The 26442-nt window shown below is 39.9% G+C and overlaps 2 protein-coding genes across 2 annotated transcripts; both read right to left on the bottom strand.

The window, feature by feature from the left end:
• Positions 1-14215: 14215 nt before the first annotated feature.
• Positions 14216-18083, bottom strand: LLPH (LLP homolog, long-term synaptic facilitation factor). The gene is made up of 2 exons (XM_010413649.4): positions 17790-18083; positions 14216-14442 (listed from the first exon to the last, which is right to left on the bottom strand). Exons 1-2 carry the CDS (start codon positions 18070-18072, stop codon positions 14282-14284), a joined length of 444 nt encoding a protein of 147 aa, XP_010411951.2. The 5' UTR covers positions 18073-18083; the 3' UTR covers positions 14216-14281.
• A 555-nt stretch (positions 18084-18638) lies between these two features.
• Positions 18639-26441, bottom strand: TMBIM4 (transmembrane BAX inhibitor motif containing 4). Its single transcript, XM_010413650.4, has 7 exons — positions 26262-26441; positions 24313-24421; positions 22916-23021; positions 21739-21772; positions 20680-20797; positions 20157-20202; positions 18639-19488 (listed from the first exon to the last, which is right to left on the bottom strand). The coding sequence occupies exons 1-7, from the start codon at positions 26353-26355 to the stop codon at positions 19282-19284; spliced, it is 714 nt and encodes a 237-aa protein (XP_010411952.1). The 5' UTR covers positions 26356-26441; the 3' UTR covers positions 18639-19281.
• Position 26442: the final 1 nt, after the last annotated feature.

Here is a 26442-nt window from a genome sequence, read left to right on the forward strand (position 1 = left end):
AGTGCAGAGCTCCCCAGTTCTCTAGTACTCTTTCTAAAGGAAAATAACACAAATCCAAAGCCAGCAAATTGAAAATACAGGGAAGCAAGACAAAAGCTAGCCCAACAACCGCAAATGGAAGGGATCATCTTGTCAATTGAGAAGAAACATGAGGAATATGAATACCATTTTTTTCCTTAAACCCTGGATGCTGATGGTTCCATCGTGCTTTAATTTTCTACCCCTACACATGTCCTGCTCTGCAAACTTCCCACATACTTCCACTCAGTTTCAAAGTGGAGTCCCTCTCTGAAATGGCACTGTAAACATTTCATTGTGGGGTCCCATGTTTGGCATCTGTCAGTGATTTTCAAATCAAAACTGCTCAGCTAACAAGTAAAAAACAGATTTCTTTTTGTTTATTTCTCAGCATTGTAGTCTGTGGCATGAAAACCAAACTCAGCTCTTTCTGATTCATGTATCAACCTCAATAAAAACTGGCATTTGTGGGAAAACACACCAACAGAGGAAGAGCTGGATTAGGATCGAGCTGGTTTGCTTGCCTGCTGCAGAGTTGGCATGGTTGAGGAGGGTAAAACACTTCCAGGGCAACCTCCGACAGTTGTTTGCAGTCTCTTTCCATGAGGTTATCATCTATGGAGCTTTGCTGGCAAAGCAGTGCTTTCAGCACTTGCTAATCCACTTTCCTGCAAAATCTGCCAGGTTAGTTTAAATGGTTTAAACCCTGGATTAGCCCTGCTTCTCTTGCCTAAAGTAGATTAGGAACTGAGAGACCTAGAAATCAGCCTGCAATCTTAGCCTCTGGCATGTCAGAATGCAATACCCAGACGCATGGCCCATCTCAATGTGCCTCCTTTTCTGCATAACACCACCGTTCTCCAGCTGGCCATTTCCACAGCTTTAGTGAGTATTCCAGATTTCAGCCACCAGAAGAGATTTGGAGAAGAATCAGGATACCAAATCCTGGAGGAAGAAGTGGACACCTAGTTAAGAGCTACAATGCTGCAGAAGACCTCTACGCAAATTAGTGATGTTTTCTAGAGTAACAATAGCATCCTCCAGGCTGCCCAGGTCACACACAGCTAATTGGCATCTTGACTTCTCTCCAAGGCAGCCAAATATTCTGAATGGAGAGTGGAAAAGGAGAAGAGAACTCATAGTGTGGAGAAAATGGGAGGTACTGGTACAGAAAAAAGGGGCTCAGGGAAGCCCTTCTGAGAAGGCTACTGGATTTTTGCTGAAGGTGTTTGCAGGACAGAAAGACTCATGTTAGCCCCAGCTCAGCCACTAAAGCATTTGCCCCTGTGAGCTCAGTTTAAACACATATTTGTGTATCTCACCAAATGAAGTCCCAAACATGCAAGTACTAGTCACTATACAAGATAAAGTGCATTTTCAGACATTACAGGATCAGGACAGGGGATGGTCTTGAGCTTGTGCCGGGGTACTTTGCTGAACCAGACAATAGAACAACTGCCATTAATAGCATCTGATAATAAGACATTATGTGATGTGATGCAGAAATTAAAGACAAGAGGAACTGAAGAAACTTACCTCTCTAATAAGGAGTTTTGCTACTAGTATTAAGGTAGATGCTTCCACCTAGTGTCTTACAGAAGTAGCTTATAGATTTTTACTTTAGAGGGCTGGATGGCAGCTGCAGAAGAAAATGAAATTACAGAAAAACATCATTCATCATCTGTAGTCAAGAAGAGGCAGAGCATCTGTAGTCAAGAAGAGACACAAAAACTTACCTTACAAAGCAGGTCTATATGTTCAGGCATCAGCAATACTCAGGGCACCACTCCCACAGACAGTGCTGGCCCAGTGCATGCACTCTGGTTCACCTCTGGATAAACAGCCACCCCACTGTATCTGGCTGTGCTACTGATAATCCTGGCCCTTCCAAGCCAACATATGGCAGAGCAGGAAGGACGACTCCCAGCGAGAGGAGGTGTTTCTGACATCCTAGCAGTAGGGAGGTCACCAGAACAGTGATTCCATCAAAGGTATTGCCAAACTTGTCCTTCACTTTTAAAATTTGAAAGCTGTATTTTTTTGGTGCTCCTTAGTAGGGCAAAAGCACATGTGCTAGTTCATTTTAGCAGCAGCCTCAGAGCGCAGTAGTGTCATCCTTCTCCTCTATGCTGTATTCCTCCTCTCAAACTCCTGAGAATTTATACACACCTGCATGTGCAAAAGTTACTGATTTGAGCCCCTATAGCAACACTCAAAAAAAACCATAAACTCAAAAAAAGGAGAAGTGCTCAATATTAAGCTTCAAGACAGATTTCAGCAGAGATCCATAGACTTTAAAATCTAATGACTCCTTATATGGGGAGCAATAAGTGGCTCTGCAGAAGACACAAGAGTGTTGAATGGGCAGCTGTCTAAAATCATCTCATCCACTTCAAGATGTATTCTGAATCTTCTTCCTCTCTGGAAGTGCCACATCCAGGCCTAACAGGAGATGTCTGCTCACATCATATCCACAGAGAAGCTCTCTAGTGGGTTAGATGCTACTTACATCCTTCCTCCCAAAATCTCAACAATTTTGCCTCCTCAGGTACTGCCCCACAAATGCAATAGTTACAAGGCTGATGCAAGGCACAAATTCTGCTTGCAAGGAGTCAAGCCCTTCTGTCCTGTCACCCTGTGGCTTCAGCCAGCAGGTTGTGGGTTCTATTGGTTGGGAAGGGAGTGTGGGAGGAAAAGAGGAAACTTTGGGAGAAAGATTGGGGCATCACTATGCTAAAGGTCTAATCTAAGTAACTCCCCCAAAGCTTTCACTGTAGTGAGTGGACAGAAGCAGGTAGAGGAAAACAGATTAGTATATGCAGAAATAGTCAACAAAAATTAGATTAAATATCCCCTCGAGCTGTCCCTTATTTCCTCCAATTATGGAAAATATAGCTAAGGATAACCAGCTCTGATTAAAGTCTCTAAAGAAAGAGAGTAAAGCTGGAGTAAATGAATACTGCTCTGATTTCCCAGCTGTGCTTAAGGATGTACTATTAGTCTGCAACAGTTTTGGACATGATCAGAGCCACAATTACAGGCACCGAGTGAACACGTGAATCCAACAAAGAAGAGCAGAGGAAGCTTTGGGGTCAGCTAGTGGCTCTTTTTGCTTCACAGTTTTGAAGTTAGGACTCCTGTTTCTGTACGTTTCTTCCTCTGTGTTTCTGGTTTTCACCGAACCTAATTTTTCTTTGTCCCTGGCTTTACTCCCTGTGGTCATTAAGGAGTGACCTGCAAGGCAGTAAGCTATCTACCATGAGCAGTTAAGTACCAAACTTATCTTGAATCCCATCGTTTACCCTTTTGAAGCAACTGTCTGTCTGTTTAGCTGACTTGGGACTTGAGCCAGCAACTGCACAGCATTGACAGTAGAACTCAACGACCTCAGCTCCCCTGGGCAAGGAATCAGGAGACAGTGGCAAGAAAAACCACTTGAAATTTGTTAAAAAATAAAATAATTGAAGCTCAAAGTTAGTGGTGTGCCCAAAAATATGACAATTCTTAAGAAATGGATTTACTCCATTTGGTAGGTGCTGTGTACACTGCACGTAGCTTCACTTCTCATGAAATCATGTAACAAACCTAATTCCCCTGTTAAAAGGTTTGGTGCATTCCTGTCATTTTAATGTGTCCCTACTGTCTTATTGTATAGCTGTGGCCACTACAGTGTTAATGGTTTTGCTAGCGTGTTCTCTCTCATTTATGGTTTACTGAACCGACATGTATATATTAACCTTTCTCTGGTTAATGAACTCTTGTGGCTAAGATAGGGCTCTAGATTTAGCTGAGGTCAGAAAACAGGAAAAGTACATTATCATCTGGCAACCTCTAGCTATTTCATGTAAAAGAATTGTTAATTGTACTCCAGTAATTGTGTCAAGGCATTTCAAAATGTAAAACCTCCAAACATGCCACCATCAGCACAGGGAACTTGTCAAAATGGTATGTCATTAAAACCCTGGCTGATAATTTTAATTACAGCAGGGAAACATACGAAACAATCTTCTTCTATCAACTCTGTTGGTAAGCAAGGGCTTTGATCATCACATCCTCATCACCTTTAAAGGTCATCACCTTTAATGATCACAACCCTCTCTAGTGCAAAAAATGCTCTCCAGTTGCAAAACCAAGCAGAACTACATCCCATTAGAAGTGCGTCAAGCCATTGAGTCAGTTCTTGAGGGAAACATAAAGCACTTCTTTGAACCTCTTGTTATAGATTTATACTGTACTCTAATTTTATCTACAGTCACTGAAATCTCTGTATTTCATTAGAGTAAAATATTTGGATTTAAAACATTTGAATATTTAATACTACTGTGTGAGTATACGCACATACATGCACTCACACATATATAGGCATACTTATGTCAGGTTTTAATTTTTTTGCTATAATCTATAAAACTATCATATAATTTATTGAAGTGCAGAAGATCTATTTTCCCTTCCCTTCTCCTGACAGTTTCTCTCTCGCCCACATGGTTTATATGAATGATATTTATAACAGAGTTGTTTTGATCTGATAGAGCCTCAGTGAATTTACTGCTGTTTCTGTACCACTGTAACTGAACCTGACAAGAACCAGAAGAATCAGCAGTTTTATTTTGGTCTTTATAGGTTTTTCCTCACTCCCTTTTCTCGTGCCTGGATGGGGTCGGCAGCTAAAGGCGACCTGCACATTCTGCAACAACAGATAGCTGTTAGGCTGCAGGAACTGCAGGATGAGATGAATTACTCCTTTGATCAAAACCAGGGTCAATTTGCCCTGGCTAATAATTGGTTTGTTAACGGTGAAAAAAAAAAAAAGAAGCTGAACAACAGTATTTTTTCTTTACAAAAAGAAATGCAGTATTTCCCTGCATGTAATTAATAGGTGTAGTGTTCACAAATAACATAAGCTGCACTCAACCATTAGCCTTACTATTTTAAACACACTGCTGTATTTTCCAAGAATTTATAGGATTTTGAAAATGGATGAGAATTTCCTCTTCATTGAGACAAGTATTTGTTTCTGGTCCTCTTCAGATTTTCTCCCTAACACTGCATATAAAAATGAAACTTGCCTAAGTGTTCTGGATGGTTCGTAGGAAAGATAAATATGACTTAGATTTCATCCAGCTATGGAGGAAAGCTATTAAGGCACTCACGTAATAATTAAAGTTTTATTTTAGGGTAAGCACTTGGTAGCTACAATCAAATATAAAATTGCTTGTAATGGATGTTTTTGTTTCGGATTTTGTCATAAGTGCTCTTACATAATAATACATTTTTTGCATCTCAAACATAATTCTATTGCAAAAACAATTGCTGTAGATTAAAAAAAATAACTGAAGTCTTGTGTCATGTTCTTTTTGTCAAGTTTTAAAGGACTCCAAGCTCAGCTTCCCTTAAGTGCATGAATGAAACTTCAAGAAACTGCACTCCCAGTAATTCATACTAGAATCCAATACAAGCTCTTTTTTTTTTTTTCAGAATGTATCCACATTTATTAGCAATCACCAGATGGGATACCAGTATAACCTCAGGGAAAAAAACTAATGGCTTTCCCATCAAGTCATATTTGGATATGATCCAGTCACTGTTAACATATCCAAATTCATTAGGAACCACTGAATCCAAACACTGTTTAATGCAAAAAGATAGTTGGGAAAGATCATTTTGGAAATTATTTAATTTCCTTCCACTGCAAAACAATCTCTGAAAATGTCAGGGCAGACCAGAAGCTGAATTCATTGGTTTACACTTTTGTGTTAGTGAAGTTTCTGACAGAAATAAGACTTTAAAATGTAGAGTCTGTGAATGAAAGATAATGTAGTAACTTAAAAAAAAAGTTTTAAATGTATTTAGAAGTTTAATTAACATTTGAAAAGGTTTTGCAAAAACTCATTTGCCCATTTTATTTTCAATGAAACCTGGAATTTCAGCTTCTCTGGGGGTTTTTTGTTGTTTTCTGTTAGGGTTTTTTTTCAGGCTTTAACCTTTGTTTCCAGACAAATGAATGGCAAAATTCTCATTCACTGGAATTGGTAGGTTTAGTTACAACATAAATTTACTTTATTTGTATAGATTTATGCAAATTAAATATATTTCTAACTCACTTTTTTTTCCAAGTATGACTTTATTTCTATGAAGCAAGCAATGTTTATTTTCTGACAACTTTAAAAATATTTTTCAGCTTTAAATATTATTCTACAGATTTTTTCAACTGTATCATTGTGTCTGTTTCTTAAATTTCTGTTTAGAGAAAGAAACCTTGTTTTCTGTGTTTTTCTTACACAGTGGATCTTGTATTCCCAAAACAATTTTTCTCTCTAATTTTATATTAATTTATATTGTTTTACATTAACTTACTCTTGAAATGCTTAAGATTATTTTATTTTTCTCAGCTTCAATTACAATTGCAGGAATGCATGCATTTGTTGTAGCAGTGTTTGTTGGTATAAAAACAAATCTTTTTTTCTGTGCATTCCTAAAAATAAAAACACTTTTTGTTTTGTGAATGCCTAGAAAATAGTTTTTGTAGTCTCAAAACGAATTCTACCCTAACACAAACTGTTATCCTTTTTGGTGTTTCTGAGGTTCCTTTTAGAATTTTATAAAGCTAATTCATTTTAAACCATGTGAAACTGCTGGTTTAAATCATTGCACGTCATTACATTTGGGCAATGAAAACAACACAGGCATTTTTACTTGTCTCTGGTCAACTTCACTTCTGGATTTCCCTGACACAGGACCTTAGCTGAAATCACCACGTGGAGATTTTAGAATGCAAATAAAACAAGCAGATATAAAACAACTCTCTTTCCACTGAGTTTCTGAAATTGTCACTAAAGTGCTTCAGTTGATTGATAAGAGGCTTTTAAAGAGCCTTCTTTTTAAACAGACGAACACTATATACCAGAAAAAAGCCATGGATCCCTTTGTGCACTTTTCTGGAAAAATGACATGTTTGAAAAAAATTAGATTGGGGAAGCGTTTTCATGAAGTAGCATTTTTAGTATATTTTTAGAGAATAACTGCTCTTACTTATAAACACATTATCAGTAAAAACATCAAGTGGTTTTACACATTTAAATGTCACTCCTTACTAGGACAGAGTGTGTGACTGTAACTCCAGCGGCTTTTCAGGCAGTTAGGAACGCGTCGAACCCCCGAGCACCGGCACTACCGCAGCGCACGGAGTGCCCGGGGACGGCTCTGCTCTGCGCCGCCCGCGGCACCGCGCCTTCTCCTGCAGTTAATGCGTGCCCCGCTGCAAGCTGAGGATATTCCTTAAACGAAAGAATATGGCACGGGGTGTTGGCGGGGCGATCCCTCACAGGGCCCGTGAGCCGGGGACACTCCAGGGCTGCTCCGGGGACACTCCGGGGCTGCTCCGGGGCACTCCAGGGCTGGTCCGGGGACACTCCAGGGCTGGCGCCCGCCGGGGCTGCCGCGCTCCCGCCGCCGCCGGCGCCGCCTGCCGGGAAGCGGCTCCCCAGCAAAGCCCGGTTCCCGCCCGCCCGCAGGGTCCCGCTGGGATTGCTCCCTGCAGGGAGGTGCTCCCGCCTTTCTCCAGGCACCCAGAGGCGGGTCCGGGTAGCGATGCCACCAACGGAAAGGGACCGAAGCCACCAACTCATGGTATCTGTGTTACTGCCTGATTTGAGTAAAGAAATGACACGGTAGACGTTGATGCCATTGAGCATGACAACGGATAAGCCAGTTTCTCTCACTAGTGAATTTGGATGACGCTGTTATGGACAGTGAAATGCTGAGATGGAAATACATTGTGTGGCAGACTTTGCCCTTTGTCCTCCTCCCATCACTGTTACAGGGCAATCACCAGCTGTGGAAGCACAGATTCACTTCCCACTGCTAAGGGTTTCTGCCAGGAGCTGATTAAGAGTTCAACAAAAAACTTTTCTTCTGTTGGGGGGGGGGGAACCCGATAAACCAAAACCCCACAATTTCCTCAAATTCCATCCTCTACAGTTAGAAGGGGATGATATTCTGGAGATGAGATTTGATAGCATATTTTAAGGATGTGCATTGGTTGTTAACATCTTTCTGGTTGCCTAAGGAAACAGAAATGCAAATTTTGATTTAATTTTTTAAATTTTATAACAGTATTTCTAAAATACTGGGTACATAGAGGCTTAGCAGATTAGTATTTAAGAAGCAAGCAAAATAACAAAAAAAATCCACATGCAATCTTCTCCCCCAAGAGAAAAAGAGAAGGCCTAGTGTGTGACATGCATGCACTTACCCCTTTAAAAGTGGTGGATAAAAACATAGGTGTCTGTATATAAATACACTGTACCCTACATTGAAGCAATAGTTCCTAAAGTCAACAGATCAACCTGTAACCTCTCCCATGGATGATCTTACACCCTGGTCTCACATTCAAGGAATTAAACATTTTTTCTCGTCAACACAGTAGCAGCCAAGGCATGGACGAGCAGTTCCAGAACTGCAAGTATATGGATCACAACACAGCTGCATTTGCGTGGCCAGCTTCGTGTTGTTTCCACAAGAATTCAGGCAGACTTAAGGACATTTAGGAGAGAAAAACCAATCAAAGTGCCTGAGGGCACCCAGCTGTGGTTCAGATGGGTCAGTTTGCAGCTCCACCATCAGCTTTGCACATAACCTGGTGCACTTCAGTTCCTGGCTTCTTCCTTTACATCCTCTAATAATACCACATTCCAAGGGGGTGCAACAAGTTTAGAAAAAGCAGTGTATCTTACCTTCCTCAGTTATCACAAACCATTTAGTTTTAAAAATCTTTTTGCACATATTAAGGGAACTAACTTGAATTTTGCATTTGCGGTGAGGCTATTCACTAGCAGTAGTGATAATGAACTAAACCCGAGAGACAACAATCAAGAAGTTGTTGACACTGAGCCCTTCTAATCTTTCATAGAAATGTTTTGTGTTCTGTTGCGAGACAAACTGCAGCTCTGATCTGATCTGCATTAAGTTCTGTAATATTTTGCAGAAGCAAGATGGAGAGAAGCACAACCAGTAGATCCAAAAAGTTCTTGTTTCAAACACAGACATTAGAATCCACCAAAGATGAGTTTACAGAACATCTATTGTCAAAGTAATTTAAAGACTTAAGGTAGCAAGCTGTACCATGGAATAGCTGTTGCACCTATACATTATGAATTTGTCACCTTTCAAAAGAGAGATATTATACATTTCACATAACATGAATGTATGAATGGACCAGATAGGCTGAGTTGGATGAGCCATCCTGAAACAATTAATGCACCTTTGCTTCTGAAAATACTATCCACAAACCCAATTTCTGGTTAAAGGTGAAAGTTTAAAAATGCTGTAAAACCTGCATTCAGACTTTAGAAACCTTGCAAGAAAGTTAACTGTAGTTAGAGATAAAAGATACTAAATTATAGTTTACCAAACAAGGATATAAGTTGTAACTTTCACAGCCTCCTACTAGTTGACTAGATTGAAAACAGAGGAAGTCAGTTTGCTCTGAATATACAAGCACTTCATAAGCAGTCCTCATGCTGCCTGGCATAGGATCCTTGATACACAACCCTCTCTTGCCACACCATGTACTGTTCCTAACATTTCAAACCCTTTATGCTGACATATGAGCATCAGAAAAATTAGAGACCTGAGAGAGCAATGTTTAAGTGACTGGGATGAGGGAGAGGAAACAGCGCAAATATCCTCTTCCCATTCTGCCTTCTCCTTTAAATACTGCCACTGTTGATTAGGTAGAGATCAGAAAACTGTAGTAGTGTAGGAAGAATAAAAGGACAGTGAAAATGGTGTGATTGTCACAACTGTGCAGTGTTTATTAACAGAAGGAAGTTGTTAGTTCTTTCTCACTTTTAGCTTGGGAAAAAAAAATCCCAATGTCTGTTTCTCCTGAAGTAGGAAATTGTGAGCTGGACAATGCAGCTGGAGAAGGGAAAGGAAAAAGTTGAAAAGAGCCTCTTCCTGCAGCAGTGAGCTCCCAGATGGCTCAGTCAGTCCTGCCCTGAAACTTCACTCCTAGGCAAGTTAAAATTGATGGCAAAACCACGGCCTGAAAAGAGCAATGCATGGCTGCTGCTTCAGTCTCTCATCCTCCCTTCAGATGCCGTAACTGAATTCAGACTATGCCACCCTGAGCAGCAGATTGCTTTGCACCATCAGAGTTCTGCATGCTAAGGCTGTAGTCCTGTAATGTCTGATACCAGACATGTTCACACTACAAATCAGATACAGATCAGATACCCAGCTTCCATCAAGGTCAGAACCCACGCAGCTGTTCAGGCAGTGGGAGGAAAAGGTAGCATAATAGAAACAGACATACACTATAAAGCCTTTGTACAGGACTTCTTCCATTGTTTAAAAAGTTGTGACCATGTATCGGGAGACCATTCTGTACCACGTGGCCATGACATTCTTCCTCCAGTACTAAGCAGCCCCAAACTATATTTAGCACCCTCTATAAACACTGTGTCAGCTGTAGACAAGACTCTGTCCTTGTGCCATTCACTGAGAAACACTTTCAAAACCTGCCATTCAGTGCACTTGCTTGACCCGTCTCCAGAACCTCTCCACCTTCACAATGCTGTACTGCACAGCGGCCGCACCAAGAGGCACTAATGCCACAGGAGGAGAGGTGGCTCATGAACCAGGACAGTCTGACACAGCCCCGCCTTCACCAGCCATTTCTTCCTGGTCTTGTATTGCCTCCTACTGACGCGCTTTCTGTACAGTAAGGCTGTAAGACAATCCAGCTGAAAAAAATGGGGAAAATAGGAATATTTTCAGTGTATTTTAGCTAATTGGTCCCCCAGCTGACGACTACACAGTGCAGAGGTGTACCAGGGCAGGAATGAGTTACCAGAAAAGCCCAGGAACTAAACCATCACTGCCACCAGTTATTTTAGGCATCTGAAATAATTCCCTTTAAAAATCAATTCTACATACTGGGTCAAAAAGGGCAAACCTTGTCACCTTCTCAAGAAACCGTCAACAATCTGCAGGATGTTTAGCAATTTGCTAATGCAATTTTTATACTGTAAAAATACATGGACATCTTATGCACATAAGCATTTCAATAAAATGACAGAATTTAATTCTTTCAGTGCTAGCTTTTATGCACGTAGTTCAAACGTACCTGCATTATTTCCCCTGCCTTCTGTATGTAGGTCCAGGAAAGACAGCTACCACAGCACTGTGCAGGTAGGTGGCAGAGTCACAGTGGTGGGAAGTTGCAACTAAGCGGTTTCATAATAACACAATTACAGAATTGTAACTGAACAACTCTGACTGTGCCATTTAAGTTATACACTTTTAGACTTCCATCAGTTTTTTAATCAACTGCAACCTTTCCTCCCTCAATCCCAACCTAAAGAACTTTTTTTATGTAAAGACCAATGAATTATATTATTAGAATGCTGTTAAGAAGCAGATCAATTACTTCTTTGAAAATCCCTGTGTACTTTTAAAATATGTATTTCAGTCAAAATCAATTATGTTTAATTTCTATTGGAAGGAAACATGACTTCTTCCATCAACTCAAACAGAAATATGTTTCAGATTCAGCAGTATGAATCAAATACTCAAAGGCAACTAAATAATTTGGTATTTCCATTCAAAAAATAAGAGTTGGTGAAAGTAGATCTAAAAATTCCAAATACAAAATTACAGTATCCACATGTAGTAAGTATATGCTCAAATCCCAGAAAGTAGAATTTCCCTGCTGTATCCATGACTCAACCTCTGAGGTTATACCCATGCTGCACATTTAGCCAGATTCTTGCTGTCTGTCTACAAGTAAGCTTTTAGCCTGGATTACAGATGCCACCCAAACAGGCTCTCAAAAAATGTTTCCTGGCCCACAGAGAGCTCTGCCTCACCCACGTGAGGTATGACATTGTACACAACACACTGGTACTAGACGAAGAGATATCTTCCAGTAAAGACGGGCGTTTATTCCTTCCTTATCCTCCATTTCACCTCAAAAATCAAACAGGATGTCTTAAAATATCTGTAGTTTGAGTGAGCATGTTTGACTTTATCCTGGACACCATGAAGGAAATACCTCACACAGCCAGGACTGTTTCAGGAAGGAAGCAACTTCTAAATAAAAGATCAGTGCAGTGTCTGCCATCTTTCACTTGAGATTCAAATTCTTAATCTGGTCACAAAAGCAGTTGACTAATAAATCTGTACAACAAAGCTCAGTATTAGGCCATAAAAGTGCAAATAAGCAAGACTATTCAGTTATGAAGGTCATTTTCTCTTATAGAGGAAGCAGCAGAGGCAGCAGTAAAACAACTCCAGAGAGAGGACAGGGTAAGGCAAGTGCAGTGGTGGCAGGCTCGATGAAGATGAGGCAGAGTATGGCTGTGCACCTGAAGAATGAGAATAAACTCACTCTGAAGCTGTACATCTAAACAGGGGTACTTTGCCAATTTGACCATCTCCACTCGGGAAAAGCAGCCTGCTTTCCCACTGGGAGCTGCTTGAAAGTCATCTGATTTACAAACATGTCAAGAATAGCACTGTGCTTACTCTACAGAAAAAAACAATTGTTTTTTCACACCTAAGCCCAAGAAGCTCCCATCCTCAACTCCCCAAAGTATGTACGAAGCAAAATAAAGCTTATATTGTTACAATAGCAAATAAATACAATCTGACTGTTCATTCCATTCCATTCCTGGTAAAACACATTCATAAACACTTTCCTCCACATGAATCAATTTTAAAGTTGTCCTAAACGTTTAGGTAAGTTTGATACCAAAATCTACACCCATTTATCTAGTAAGACTAAAAAAAGTGACAGCAGCAGCTGCTTTTATCAACTAGCAGGGCTTTTATCAACTTAATGGAAATATTTTTAAAGTACAAAGTTACTAATGGCATATAATTTGGTAGTATGTGACCTATATATCTTACCAAGTCATTACCCATCAATTTATGTGAAAATAGAAGACACATTTGTTTTTCCTTTAACCTTTGTCTTTGTAGATTATGTGAGTACCCTTCCCCAACAATACTAATTACTGTATTGCTGTACACTGTATTTTTCCAGAAAAACTTAATTTTCTATCACATTGAGCTCTTCCTACTGGATTTTAGCATACTACAAGCTAGTGTAATTAAAAAAATAGATCTCCTTTCCTATGCCCAAGTTACCACAACAGATACAGATCACAATTTGTCAGTAATGACAGAATGTGGGTCGCATCTTGGATGAAGCTGGACAAAGGTTATGCCCTGCACCCATGACTGGTACTTAAAACGGCAACATACTGCAGGGTTGGTACTGTAATTATTTCCATCTTTGGAATGAGAGACATTTTAAAAACACAAGCTTTCAGGGCAACTAACCCTTGCATCTGTCATCACATGTTATTGCCCAGTAATATGCACCCAACTGTAGCTAATAATATAAATGGCATCTGTTACACAATCATGCAGTATTTTATCCTATGCACACATTCTAAAGCATGATAGGTAAGTACCATTTTAAGAGGAGTAAAAGGCTACTGAAAATACATATGGAAAGGAAAATTCTCATTTACTTTACTAAAACTTGGAAAAGATCTTAAATAAAACTATTTTAATTCCATTCTGTGCATTTGCATTCTCTCATTATAATAATAAAAGAATCAGCCATACTTTCACTTATTTAGTACCTACAATATTTCTGTTGCAGACAACAGTGAAATATTTTGTTGTTCTCTTTGTGAATTTATGTTAGACTGACACTTTCTCATTTTACTTGCAGAATTTTCATGAGGCCTCGGTGTTGTTTCAGCATACAAGCTTTGGAGTCACATATGAAAGTACATTTTTGTTAATTAACAGATATTAAAAGCAGCACAAGTCAGTGCAACAAATTTTACAGAAGGATTTAAAGGATACAGTGTGTTTACAGAATCCTTTGGTTATATTTACTAAAACACAAGTTACGCTGACAAAGACCACAGTACAAAAAACACTTGGTTTAACTACTTTTAGGATTTCCTTTACTGTTTTCAGTGGTCACAATATAAAAGATGAAGACCCTTACCCCCCAAGAAAACAGATAACCACAAGCAATTAGTCTATTCAAAGGCACTCAGCTTTTAAGTTTGGCAGACACCAAGCTGCTATTTCTTTCATCATTTGCTGGCTAAATAGTCTCTTCAAAAATTCACTCGACGCAATAAATTATACTCAGTGACCAAGCACAAAATCTCATGAATTTATGTGGGAAATTTATTTTGTTAAATAAAATATTCATGATCTTACAAAACTGATTTTACCACACAAGGCCTTTTGATTTTGATTTTTTTTTCCCTTTAACACGTTGAGCCTTAAGCTTCTTTCTTTGCCTGGAATTCATCCATATTGGGTACTGTCCATGCTGGTCTAGAAGAGTTTTTCTGTTTCGTTTATTATCCAGCTCCATTTTGCAGTCATCTGAAAATGAAAGGTATTTATAGTGAGTAAAATACCTGAATCAGCTTCATGGAAGCTATTTTGTTACTGGATTCCCTAAAATGATAAAAATACTCCTAGACACAACAGTACTTGTACACAGAGAGCTGAAGGGTTTATATACTGAAAGCACTTTCCAAACCAATGCAACCGCAACCCAGGAACTTCAACAGTTGATAGTAAATGTGCAATATTCTTCCTCAAAGCTATGTCTGGGCAAAGCATCTTATTCTTTAGTCTGCAATCTGCTCCAATCCTGTGTCTAAGAACATTGTATGCTCCATCATGGAATCATGCATGAAGCCATAGGCTTACTGAAACATATGCACAACTACACACCTTCTATAATGTAATGTTTAAGATCTGTTCTAAAAATGTATTCTGAGTGGAAGATGAAGACAGGTAAAATGAATAGTAAAGAGAAAAGCTGAAATACAATGACAGTAGGAAGTATCAGCCAGTGATGCAACACTTGCCTCAAGGAGTGAGCATGACGCCAGGCCTAACATATTTACAGGCAGAAAGAGAGGATTAATCTCTACAATCAGGAAGACTGCCCATGACATGGTCACTCCCAAGAATGGCATCACCAGCTGGATAACACCCCTTGAACGTCATGTCTCGGTGAGACAAAAAGATGCAAGAGGAACACCTTGCTAAATATTGACTGGAACCATGCTCTGTAATTTCATCCCAACCCTGTTCCCAAACTGTATGTATGCTGATGCCATGAAGATTTTTTGCCTTTTCTTTTATACCCCTGTTATACCTTTTTAACAACTTCTGTATTCTTAGTGCTTTTTGCCTACATTCTTGGACTTGTTTGTCAAGCTGAGAGACTAAACATTTTAGAAGCTTCATAGTTAGGGATCAGTGTGCCCCAGACACCAAGGTCCTCTCCAGAACACGTTCTGTAAACTAAGATAGAACCATCCAGGGGAAGGCTCCTTGGGGAGGGGGGCTCACTCGAGCCTCTCATTGGGGAATCTTTGATAGATCTGCTAATTAGTAAAACCTATAACGTTATACCAGATCTTTTGGGGGTGTGCATTGCGGTGGGCATTGAGGTGCACTTGACCTAGACGTGTGCACCTAAGGATCCTTAAAACAAATACCAAGGTAAAATCCCTTTTCCCCTTCGAACCATGTTTGACTCTTGATTTTAAGACCAGGAAAAGGCATCGGTGCAATTCAAGCCTTTACCACAAATTTTATGGAGAGGAAAAAAAGATTTTTATGTTGTGCCTGTCTGATAGTGGGAGACAAAGCTCAGGAGGAAAAGGCCAAGGTGCTGCTTCAATAGTTGAGGCTGATAGTCTACAGGAATCTGCAGCAGACACATACTTAAGGAGCCCTAAGCTGGGGTACAAATACTTGCAATCAGCAGAGAATCAGCACAGGGTCCTGGTGGCAGAACCAAAACCTTATCCAGCATGGGACAGGCAGCAAGAAGTTCCAGCTCCAGAAACCTCACAAGGTGTCAGAGAAATGCAACGTGAGACCTTCTTAGCAGCATGGTTTTCCAAATGGGATAGGAGATTCAGCCTCCAACAACACACCACCAAAACACCCAGCGCCACATACAGAAGCTGCTTCTCTGACTCCTGTCCTATCATACAACATCTTAATCTGTTACATGAATTTGGAATCCAAAGAAAGGACATCCACAATAGAAGTCAGCTGCAACATAAACTAAATGAATACTCCTGGAGTAACAATATAAGTTGTTCACATGGAATAATGTCTCTGTTGTATTTTGCAATCTCAAGGATGCTGCAGGAATCAGTAACAGGAAGAAACCCACAGAACAGAAGTCATTCAAGGACATACAGAAAACCTATCAAAAGGTTAGACCTATCTAGACAATATGTCTATCGAAGACAATCAGAGAAAAAAAAGCTATAAAACTGGTTTTTGAAGCAGACTCAATGGCCATGATTACCTTGAGAAATATGTGCATGCCTACAAAGTTTGAAAAACTGCTACAGAGGCTAAGCAGACCTTACATTATTTTTTTCCTAAGAGGAAAAACTGAAAAAAAAAAAATTTCACGGTGTGCTGTAAAAAATACCCTAAAGTAATACAGTAAGATGTGTGTAATATATACCTATATACTTTCTTTGGCTGGAAAACTATTTATCTGTCTGTGGAAAGTACATATTATGGGTGAAATTTTGATCTACTTTGCTTCTTGTAACACTTGGTGATGCAAACTCCCTTGTGTCCACAGTTAGTCCTGAAAAGTCCTCTCAAGGAAGACACCATTATTTTCACAAAACTTGTAGCTGCTTTTGTGAAATACATATTTTCTTAGGTATTTCTAAGGCTGCTATGTCTCTTTAAAAGCCAAGTGAAACTGACCACCTGTAGAGAAGCTGCCAGCAGAGTTGAAAGAAGGTGCAGGAATGACAGATAGCCATGCATTTGCTTCAGAAACTATGTTTAAGGTAATGATTTCTCCTTCAATTTCAGCATCAGAAGTCTGCCAATCTTCCAAAACATTTTGGAAATTCAATTCTAACAATCCCTTAAAGAACAACTTTTACACCTGGTTTTGTGGGACAAATCACAACCATGGATAAAATTACAAATTATACTTGAAGCCCTTAATTGGGGAAGTATTTTTAAATACCGTTCTAGTTCCATTTCCAGTATCAGAACATCTTAAGTGGCATAAACTGGAGAATCAAAAAAGGACTGATTTAGTTTGGACATCATTTTTGGAAAGAGGTGTCTTTCTGACTCCTATCCAGTATGCAGCTATTTAAAACCTTTGTTTCCACTTCCTGGGTTACTTCCTTTACAGATTACATTTGATTCCAGGCACAAAGAGGAAGATGGCGTTATATGTAGACACCTAATACCACCTACTCCTGCACCATGTGCAATGCAACAGTAATTAGTACTGAGAAACTGGGCCCGTACTACTCCTACCCCAACTTCTGTACGTTTAGTAGCCTCCTTAAATTAGGACAGTTCAGCAGCAAACACAACTGTGTTTGGAACAACTGCTAAGTGGTGAATCCGCACTCACCTGATGTTGTCAGAGCTGTCTCTCCATAAGATACATTACTTACTTTACACACTAAAATCAAATGTTAATAACCTTGTTCCACAAGAGACCGGATGCAATATGAATGCCAGTGTTGCGAAATGGCCAGATTCAGTGTTTTAGCTTTAGAAGACAAGCTTTCTGACTCACTGTTCTCAGACTGTAATAACCATACTCCTGATCTCGGCGGTGAAAATCACAGCATCAGTAACAACACCGCAGGACCTCCCACACCTGGGCGACTGCAGCAGGAAAAGCCAGCCAGAGCCCAACTCACCTCTCTGCTCCAGGACTTTCTCGGGGGGCAGGACGGTCGCCACCTCCTTGACCTCCTCCATAATGACATCCGCTTTGGTTCCCAGGATCTTCTTCAGCCTCTCCAGCTCCTTGGGCGCGTTCTTCTTCCTCTTCTCGGCCCGCATCTTCCTCCTCCATTTGCTCCTCAGGCTCTTCGCCATGTCCTGCGGGGAAGGAAGCGGGAGCGGTGAGGGCGGGCCGCGCGCACCGCACACGAGGCCGCCACGCACACTCGCGCAAGGCCGCGCTGCCCACCCGCGCATGCGCAAGCAAACTGAGGCGCCCGGCCTCCCGCGGGGGTAGACGGGCCCTACCGTAACTCTCCGAGGGAGCGCGCAGCCGCCTTCCTGCTTCGCGTCCGTGCAGGATTGTGTCCAGCCGCCGCTGCGCGCCCAGGGCGGGGCATGAAGGAATGAACATGTGTTCCATTACAATGTAAAAAGGAAGGCTTTATTCTTAGCTCCTGCCCCGCTGTTCTGAATGAAAGGCAAAGGGAGAGATCATCACACTCGCTCAAACCCATTTTCAGTCGTACTTCAAGAGCTCCACGGACACAGCTTGCGGTCACAGCGCGGGGCAGGCAGGACGCGCGTCTTTGCCCAAGTACTCCGTTCCTCGTCGCTCACCTCTCACTGACAGGACAGGAGAGCAGTAACAATCCCTCACCGAACAGGAAGGAAGAAAGCCTTTCAAAATTTGTTTTTACGCTGCCTGCCCCTCCAGCATCTCCACAGCGCGGGAAGCAGCCACAGTCACAGCACCTCTACCCTACCAGCACCGACCATTGTCAGCACCCTGAAGTTCTCCGGTCTCAGCTGCAAGAACAGGCTAAAGGCTTTCCAATTTTTATTGACACACAATGGACTTTATTATACCCAAGTTGATAAAATGCCATAATCAATCTCCACATGATTTTTCAGAACACTGAAAGATAGGCAAAAAATAATACTAAAATGAAGAACATTCCCTTTAATTGTTCAATCACCCTCACAGCTTCCATAGTGACAGCCCTTAACAAGGACAGAGTATGTCTGTCAGAGACAGCATTCCATTTTATCAAACAAAAACTTGAAAAAAAAATTAGCTTAGAAAAACACTGCCTAATGGTAAACTCATGCTACCCTTCTATGGTACACGAATGATCAATCCCAAAGGAAACATTTTCAGCAGCTACAGAACAGCAGGGAAGCTTACTCTGGAGCAATCAGGAGTTGGCAAAATTTTAATCATTAATTACATCAATTTCAAATGAAGTGATTAAAAAAGTGACTGCAATGATGACAGCATGTTAACTACATAAAATACGTGGTCTGGAGAAGAACTGTAGCTACGTAAAAAGCCATTTTCCCCCTAAGGAGGGATCAATATTCATGGAATGCAAACATAGTCTTTAGAAGGCAGAACTACTGAGTTTGCAGATCATCCAAATGCTTAACTTTCATTGTGCTGTAGTCAAACCACACCACTTTTGACTATTTTTTATTAAATGCCTCCAGTAAACGCAGCAGGTGTAAGAACAGATTGATGATGTCCAAGTAGAGATTGATTGCAGCCAGTATGTACTCTTCAGGGGACAATTTGTGCATCAGCAAATGAGTGTCATAAATAATAAATCCACAGAACAGAAGAGCTCCAGCAGCAGCAAACACCAACTCTATTGTCTCACTGTAGAAAAACAGCTGGAGGCAGATAAAACATGAAAAAGATACTTGTGAATTTCATTTTTTAAAATTTTAAAATCCCTGCATAATGATAAGCGACATTTAAAGCACAGTCTTTCTACTGTTATGTATACAAAACCACAGTGTTATGGTGCTATTTCAATGCTCTTATTCCATACACTCTCCAGTCACACAATATCTGACTGAGTAAAAGTGCCTCCACGTAAGAGGGAGGAAGCTTTGGTCTCCAGAATACTAACAGCAGAACAACTAGAAAACCAAAATACAATTAAACCCCAAATCTCCTTCACATTCTCTTCATCAAGTAGTGGATCTCAACTGACAAATTTTGTCGATCAGCCCAAATACCCCTGTTACGTTGGCAATAACAGCACCCGACTAAAATACAAATTGAAAATATGTGGTTAAAAGATCACCACCATGATTTAGAACAGTAATGGATCTGGTTAGGCATTTTTTTTCATTAAGCTATATTGGGCTGATCCAAACCTTTTAGTTATACTAGAAGTCAGTAAAAGGTCAGGCTCTGAGTGACCTGATCTTAGTGCAAGGTGTCCCTGCCCAGGGCAGGGGGGTTGCAACTAGATGATCTTTAAGGTCCTTCCCAACCCACACCATGCTGTGTTCTATGCATATCTTTTAACTGTGAACACAAGGTATCTTACCCTCAAGAAACCCGAGAAGATTAAAATCCACAAACAAGTGAAGAGGCTGAAAGAAAATAAATTACACTGTGACCAACAATATACTTTCTTTTAGACTTAACTTAAAACATCCTCCTTTCTTATAAAATCTCTTCACAATGTATTTGCCAAGTAAATGTCGGGAATTCTTAGATGCCAACTGTTCACTGGTGTCAGCAGTACAAGTTTTATAAAACTGTCAAAAGTTATGTTCTAATTTTAATTTTATTTAAAGATTTGAAACAACTACTTTCTCTTGCAGTGAAAAATCCAGGTAAACTAGTTTTCTATTTATTTTAAGATTCATAATCACTGAAAAGAATTTACCAAGAAATCAGAACTGGGTAAAATTAATAATTTAAAATAAATAACCCTCACCATTCCCTTAAAGCAGGTTCTGTTGACCTGTATTTCTAATTATACCTGCAAAGCTTGCTTTAAGAAAGAAAAAAAAAAACCCTTAACAGAAAAAAAAATTCTAAAGATCATCAATATGACAACATACCCTGCTCCAAATTTGCTGAAGTCTCTCTTTGACTGCAAGGTATATGCAGTCAATCCAAGAAATACAGCAGTAGTAAGAATAAAGGCTTGCAAGACGATGGAGACATCATAGAAACTCACTATAAACAGAAAAAGTAATCTGTCAATTAAAGAACACTACATGATGTATTGGCTCAGTTATCTTTTGAGGAAACAGATATTTAAACCTAACTGTGAACAAAATTAAGTAAATTATGCCTGAACTTGTCTTTGCATTTCGAATTCATGATCACAGGACTCAGGGACCTTGCACTAGCTAAGTTTGACAGTTACTTTATAGCTGTAGCTTCCTAAATGGAAATAACAGGTCTTTCCTACTCAGAATTATAAAAACACCAACAAAATAAAACAAAAATATTTTAAGCATAAGTAAAAAGAGATCTTAAGGAAAAAATCGATCTGAATTTTTCATGATACTGAAACTAGGTGAAAAATAAAACAATCTCCTATAAAGGCTCAAAGTTTTGATTAGGGGACAAGGAGGGGAAAGATAGCAGAAACAAGTGGAACCCTTTCTTCCCTCCTTCCTCCTTTCCCCAAAGCAGGAGATCATAAGCCACAATGAGGAGGTTTCGTCTTATGCTGTAGTTCAAGGTGATGCCATGACTTGACTGCACACTGCCTCACTTCAGCCCAGGCCATGAAGTACAGCACTCTCCAAACTGATATTCCCTTTGAGGAAATTGAGGGGGCAGATAGGAATGTTCCAACTTGAAGATCAGCTCTGCTGAGAGCTGAACATTACGAAAAAGAACATTTTTAGCTATACTGAAAGAATGGATTCCCCAACTCATTTCTCACTTCAAGTTTATACAGTTTCATTTCTGATTCAGAATCCAGTTTTCTCCCTCGATTCCCTGGTTTTGCTAAACTCCTATCACTGTCATTAAAATTTTCAAACAGGATTCATTATCATTTTAGTCCCATCTAGAAAACCATAATGGCAATCAATTAGTACAACATAATGGATTCCTTTTCCAAACTCTTTATGGAACCAGACAATAGGATGGCTACTATTTACCTGTAATGGCAACTGTCAGTGCTTCCAGTAGCGTCTACAAAAAGCAAACCCAAAAAAATAGAAGGATAAGAAAAAAATCAAACCATAAAACACTTACATGAAGATTTCACATGCAGTGACTCCCATTCTGCTATATAATCCCAGCATGTATTACATTAGGTCTCCTGTTAAATCTTTGTGTATGAAAACATGTTTAATTTTCAACAAGAAAATGGCAACCATACTGTCTTGCTGGGACGAAGTTGTGTTACATAAAAAGAGTACAATACAAAGTGAAAATGAGTGAGAGACTGCCCCTATAGAAAAATGTCATTTACATTTTCTACTGTAAGTGCACAGCATTTATCTTACACTTCTTACAAACTATTCAAGGGGCTATAAAATTAATACACTTTTAATATCTTGTTGGACAGCTGTCTAACACAGTGTCTGCATCAGTTTCCTTTCCACACTTCTCCTTTAAACCATCTGTTTACTTACACAGGAAAGCTGTCTTTCTGTTTTAACACAAATACAATTTAGGCAACTCTTACAGCATCAAATTCTAATTGAGCTACTGTGACTTCTTTTCAGAAAAGTGATTTGCTACATAATCCAAAATATCCAAGAGCAACTGTTAGCCTGGATCTACATATTCACAACATCAGGAAGAAGACTGAAATTTGAGGACAGCTCTGACTGACCTGCCTGTGCTGGACACATGCTCAGAATTTAGCACCAAAAAGACAAAAATTGGAGAAATAGACACATATGGCTGGTTTGGGTCTCTGCTGGAGGCCATCCATTAAACAATTTAGCTAACAGGAATGCCTCCTCCTTTCCTACTGAGCAGTTCCATAGAAAAAGTCCCTGACATCAATAGAACAGTGAGAGCAGATAGATAGGTTTCTACACACACACAAAAACCGTTGCTCAAACTAGTTCCAAGTTCTAACACTCTTTCTAAAAAGATGCTGAAAGCAACCTGAAGTGGCTGCTATCTAGGAACAACCTGTGGACAGAATCTCCAAAAAGTAGCTCAGACTTTCATAAATATATAGGATGTCTTTCAAGGAATACAAGAAAAACAAATGACATACCTCTAGTTTCAAGGAATTCATTACAATGCAAGATATTCTAGGGACTATTAAATTGAATTAATTAATAAATTAATAATTTAATTGAATAAAACACTTACAAATCCAAACAGCAGGTATAAATTAACAGGGTGCTGGTGCCTGTAGAGGGTCAGTGCCACAATTACAGCCAGAGATCCAAACCCAGATAACAAAAGCAAGGCAGGCCTGTAAAATTCCACATAAAAAAAAGTAATCAAATAGCTGGAAGACGATGGAACAGTTTATATAAAACCAAGTTTTTAAGTGATCACCTAGAAAAAGATATCCAAAGTAAATGTAATGCAAGTTTACAGTGAAACTGTTCTAAAACATACTAGTACTGATAATCAGTTAAAAATAGTACAGTCACAAGTAAAGACAACTTTTTCATACTAAAGCTAAAGATTGCCCAGGAATACATTACCTGGAAATGAACACATACAAAGAAAAAAAATCCATCCATACAAAGTAACAGTATTAAAGTATATGTAATATTTTGCCTGTTGTGAACTCCACATTCAGAGAACTATTTTTCATAAGCACCTGAATGCAACAAACATGGGCACTAACTGCACCAAAGAAAATCAGTACTGACCAGTAAGTCTTGCTAAATCATTCAAGTAGCCCTCCGAGGAAAAACGGGACCAACATCAAACACAAAATCACAACAGTTTTAAGTGAGTAGGACAATTTTAAATGATGAGATTTAAGTAGAAAACTATAGTTTTACAACCACTGTTGTATACACAATAGGTTATACAGAAACTGAAACTTTCTTGCAGTGTTTAATCCTCCTCTTCTATTTGGGCTTTGAAGTGAAAGTAAAAGTCCACAAGTGCACTTAGAGGAAAAAAGAAACTAGACTCAGTGCTCTCCTCATTTCCCAGCTGTTCTTTTCCCGGGCCTGTTCACCACAGTTTGCATTTTGAGACTTTTATTTTATCATGAAAATCTGAGAGTCAAAAAGAAGCAAGCCCACAGGAATTCAAGCAGACTAATTCTTTGGGGGTTTTTTTGGGGGGGGGGGTGGGGAGGGGTTAAGGGGAGAAAGAAGATGGGAGAGGAGGAAGAGGAACAAGACGTGATTCTGCTTTTTGGAACAGGCACCTATAAACAACAGTATTCCAAAGAGAATCTAAAAGAACTTAGACTGTAAAACAAGAAATGTCAGTAACTGAGATGTTCTGCAACTCATGTAGAAGTTTGCATAGTATAAATATTAAAACAAGCACTATTAATAAAGCATTAAAATCAACAACAACACAACAACAACAAAAATAATAATAATAGTTTTCATAGTAAACCAAGGAGAAAAATGTCAGAGAAGAAAAGTTACTCCCTAATCAAGTTTAAGAATATCTATTAGAAAATCAAAACACAAGTTATAAAAATTATTAGGAAGACTGAAGTATAGCAACAAGCTACATAAATTATACTTAACACATGCTAAACAGCTGCATTTCACCTTAGTATTTACCTCTCATGAACAAATGCCTGCACTCCAGTGGAGTATAGGAAAATTGCAGACGTGACTGTGGTCAATAGAACTTGAACAGAAAGAATGCTGTAGACTTTTCGTAGAAATGCTGGGATAAGGAAAATAAAAACGAAATCACTTTTGACTTACACTTAAAAAGTTCAACAGTAAATCAGATAAAAATTTTCATTTTCATAAGGAACCATTATAAAGTTATAGTGAAAAAGCACAGAACAAAGCTGTAAAAAGCCATTTTACTTTAAAAAAATTGACACAGTATTACAGCAAAATTACATTTATTCCTCGACATCATTATTTAACCATTAACAATGAAGACAAAAGAAATATAGAAAACATTCGCAAGGAATTTACTTTGGATTAATTTAAGACCTACATACACCCATTCACTCTCACTATACTAACAGCATACCTTCTCCATCATGTTACTGGTGCCTAATGGACCTAACTGACAGAGGATTAACATGGAAGGCAGAAACAGCCACAAACGTTTAAAAAGGTAAAGTTTTTACATTAATGTATATTTGATTGCCCTTCCATCATATTCAATATAATTTATCATCATTTACAACTTGCATTGTACTGAATGGTTATCCACAGGCACAGACTGCTGGAAAAAAAAATCCTAGAATGAACAGGCTCCTTAATTCTAGAATTATCAAAAGCAAAGTGTAGTTCAGGACATACAGATACATCATACAGATATTCTCTGTTCTGAATAGAAGGAGACCAAGTCCATTTAGGCAAAATGCTGTGGAAGGAAGAATAAGCTTATAGGAAAAAAAAATTCAGTCATTAATAGCACAGTCTTAAGCTTAAGAGCACATTCTACAAGAAACTCAATTACCTGCTTGCCACAGGTAAAGTAAAATACACTTGTAAGCCATGAAAGACTGGGGCCTACTTTATCATAATAAACCGACCAAACCTAGAAGTAACCTCCTAGCACGCAAAGCCTTCCCCCCACATTACTAAATGCATCAGCAATTTTGCTAATGGCATTATCTGTTTCATACGTCCTATGGCACACCCTTTATTTTTCAAAGAAGATAAAACTGTATTTTAACAGGAAGAGGTCTCCTGATTATCAGAAATAAGTAATAAAAAATCTCACAGCATGAAGCCAGTTTTACTCCAAAATGTGTCCAGTAACACTATTCAACAAGGATTACTGATTAGACAGATTCTACAAGAGTACTCAATACCTTTGAGACCTGCACATGAACAGCAAAGCAGGATTTCTTGGGCATTAGTATGACCTCTTAGCACACCAAATGCTTCAGTGGAAGAGACAAAAATTTTAACACCTCACAGAAGAAATTCAAATCCTTCATGTGTCATGGTTAAACTTCTGTAATTACAGACACCAGTTCTAGTATTTATGAATCACAGAACTAATAAGGCTGGAAAAGACCTCTGAGATCACCGAGTCCAACCTATGAACGAACACCACCGTGTCAGATAGACCCCGGCACCAGCTGCCACCTCCAGGCTTTCCTTAAGCACCTCCAGGGAGGTGCGTCTCTGTAGGGACTATGTATCTCACGTATCATGTTTGGATTTCAAAGATTCATCACTCTGGACAAAATCAAGTCTGAATCTACACCGGGTAACCCCTCTCAGGAGAAGACCTACCCCCTTCACGGTTAAACGACAAAGCCTTTAGCCGGCCACGGTCCCTCACCCTTGATGCCTAACCTGGACTAAGTAGCGCCCTGGCTCCGCACTCACAGCCTTTACCCAGGTTAAAACACTGCGCAGAACCTGATGCAGCTCAAGGCCAGAGGTGACCGGGGTATGACAGAGGCACTTGTTGAGGGCGCGGCATCCCCTCGCCCCCCCGCCAGTGGGGGCAACGGGAACCTCTCCGCAAGCGCTTGGGGGGGCTAAGGCGGGGCCACGCGGCTCTCCCACTCCTCCGCAATCCCTACCCATGCGGATGTGGACGCTGGCCGAGGCCACGTTGCTGCCATAGTTGAAGTCATCCTCGATGGAGCTCCGCGGGTAGCTCTGCTCCGCCGCCATGGCCGCCGCCGGCCTCCACTTCTGGGGGCGCGGCCGCGCTGCGCAGGGCCGAGCAGGCCGCCCTGCCGAGCGGCCGAGCGCGTCGAT

This window comes from Corvus cornix, chromosome 1A (genome assembly GCF_000738735.6).
Source record: "Corvus cornix cornix isolate S_Up_H32 chromosome 1A, ASM73873v5, whole genome shotgun sequence".
In the NCBI taxonomy this organism is placed as follows: Eukaryota; Metazoa; Chordata; class Aves; order Passeriformes; family Corvidae; genus Corvus; species Corvus cornix.

Excerpts from the sequence above, each read along its gene's own strand:
- LLPH (XM_010413649.4), bottom strand. The coding sequence starts at position 18,072 with ATGCGCGGGTGGGCAGCGCGGCCTTGCGCGAGTGTGCGTGGCGGCCTC. Across the intron at positions 14,443-17,789 it reads GAAAGTCCTGGAGCAGAGAG|ATGACTGCAAAATGGAGCTG; the intron begins GTGAGTTGGGCT and ends TTTCATTTTCAG.
- TMBIM4 (XM_010413650.4), bottom strand. The coding sequence starts at position 26,355 with ATGGCGGCGGAGCAGAGCTACCCGCGGAGCTCCATCGAGGATGACTTC. Across the intron at positions 20,203-20,679 it reads TTCAGCAAATTTGGAGCAGG|CCTCTTCACTTGTTTGTGGA; the intron begins GTATGTTGTCAT and ends ATTTTCTTTCAG. Across the intron at positions 19,489-20,156 it reads TCTTCTCGGGTTTCTTGAGG|CTGTTTTTCTACAGTGAGAC; the intron begins GTAAGATACCTT and ends ATCTGCCTCCAG.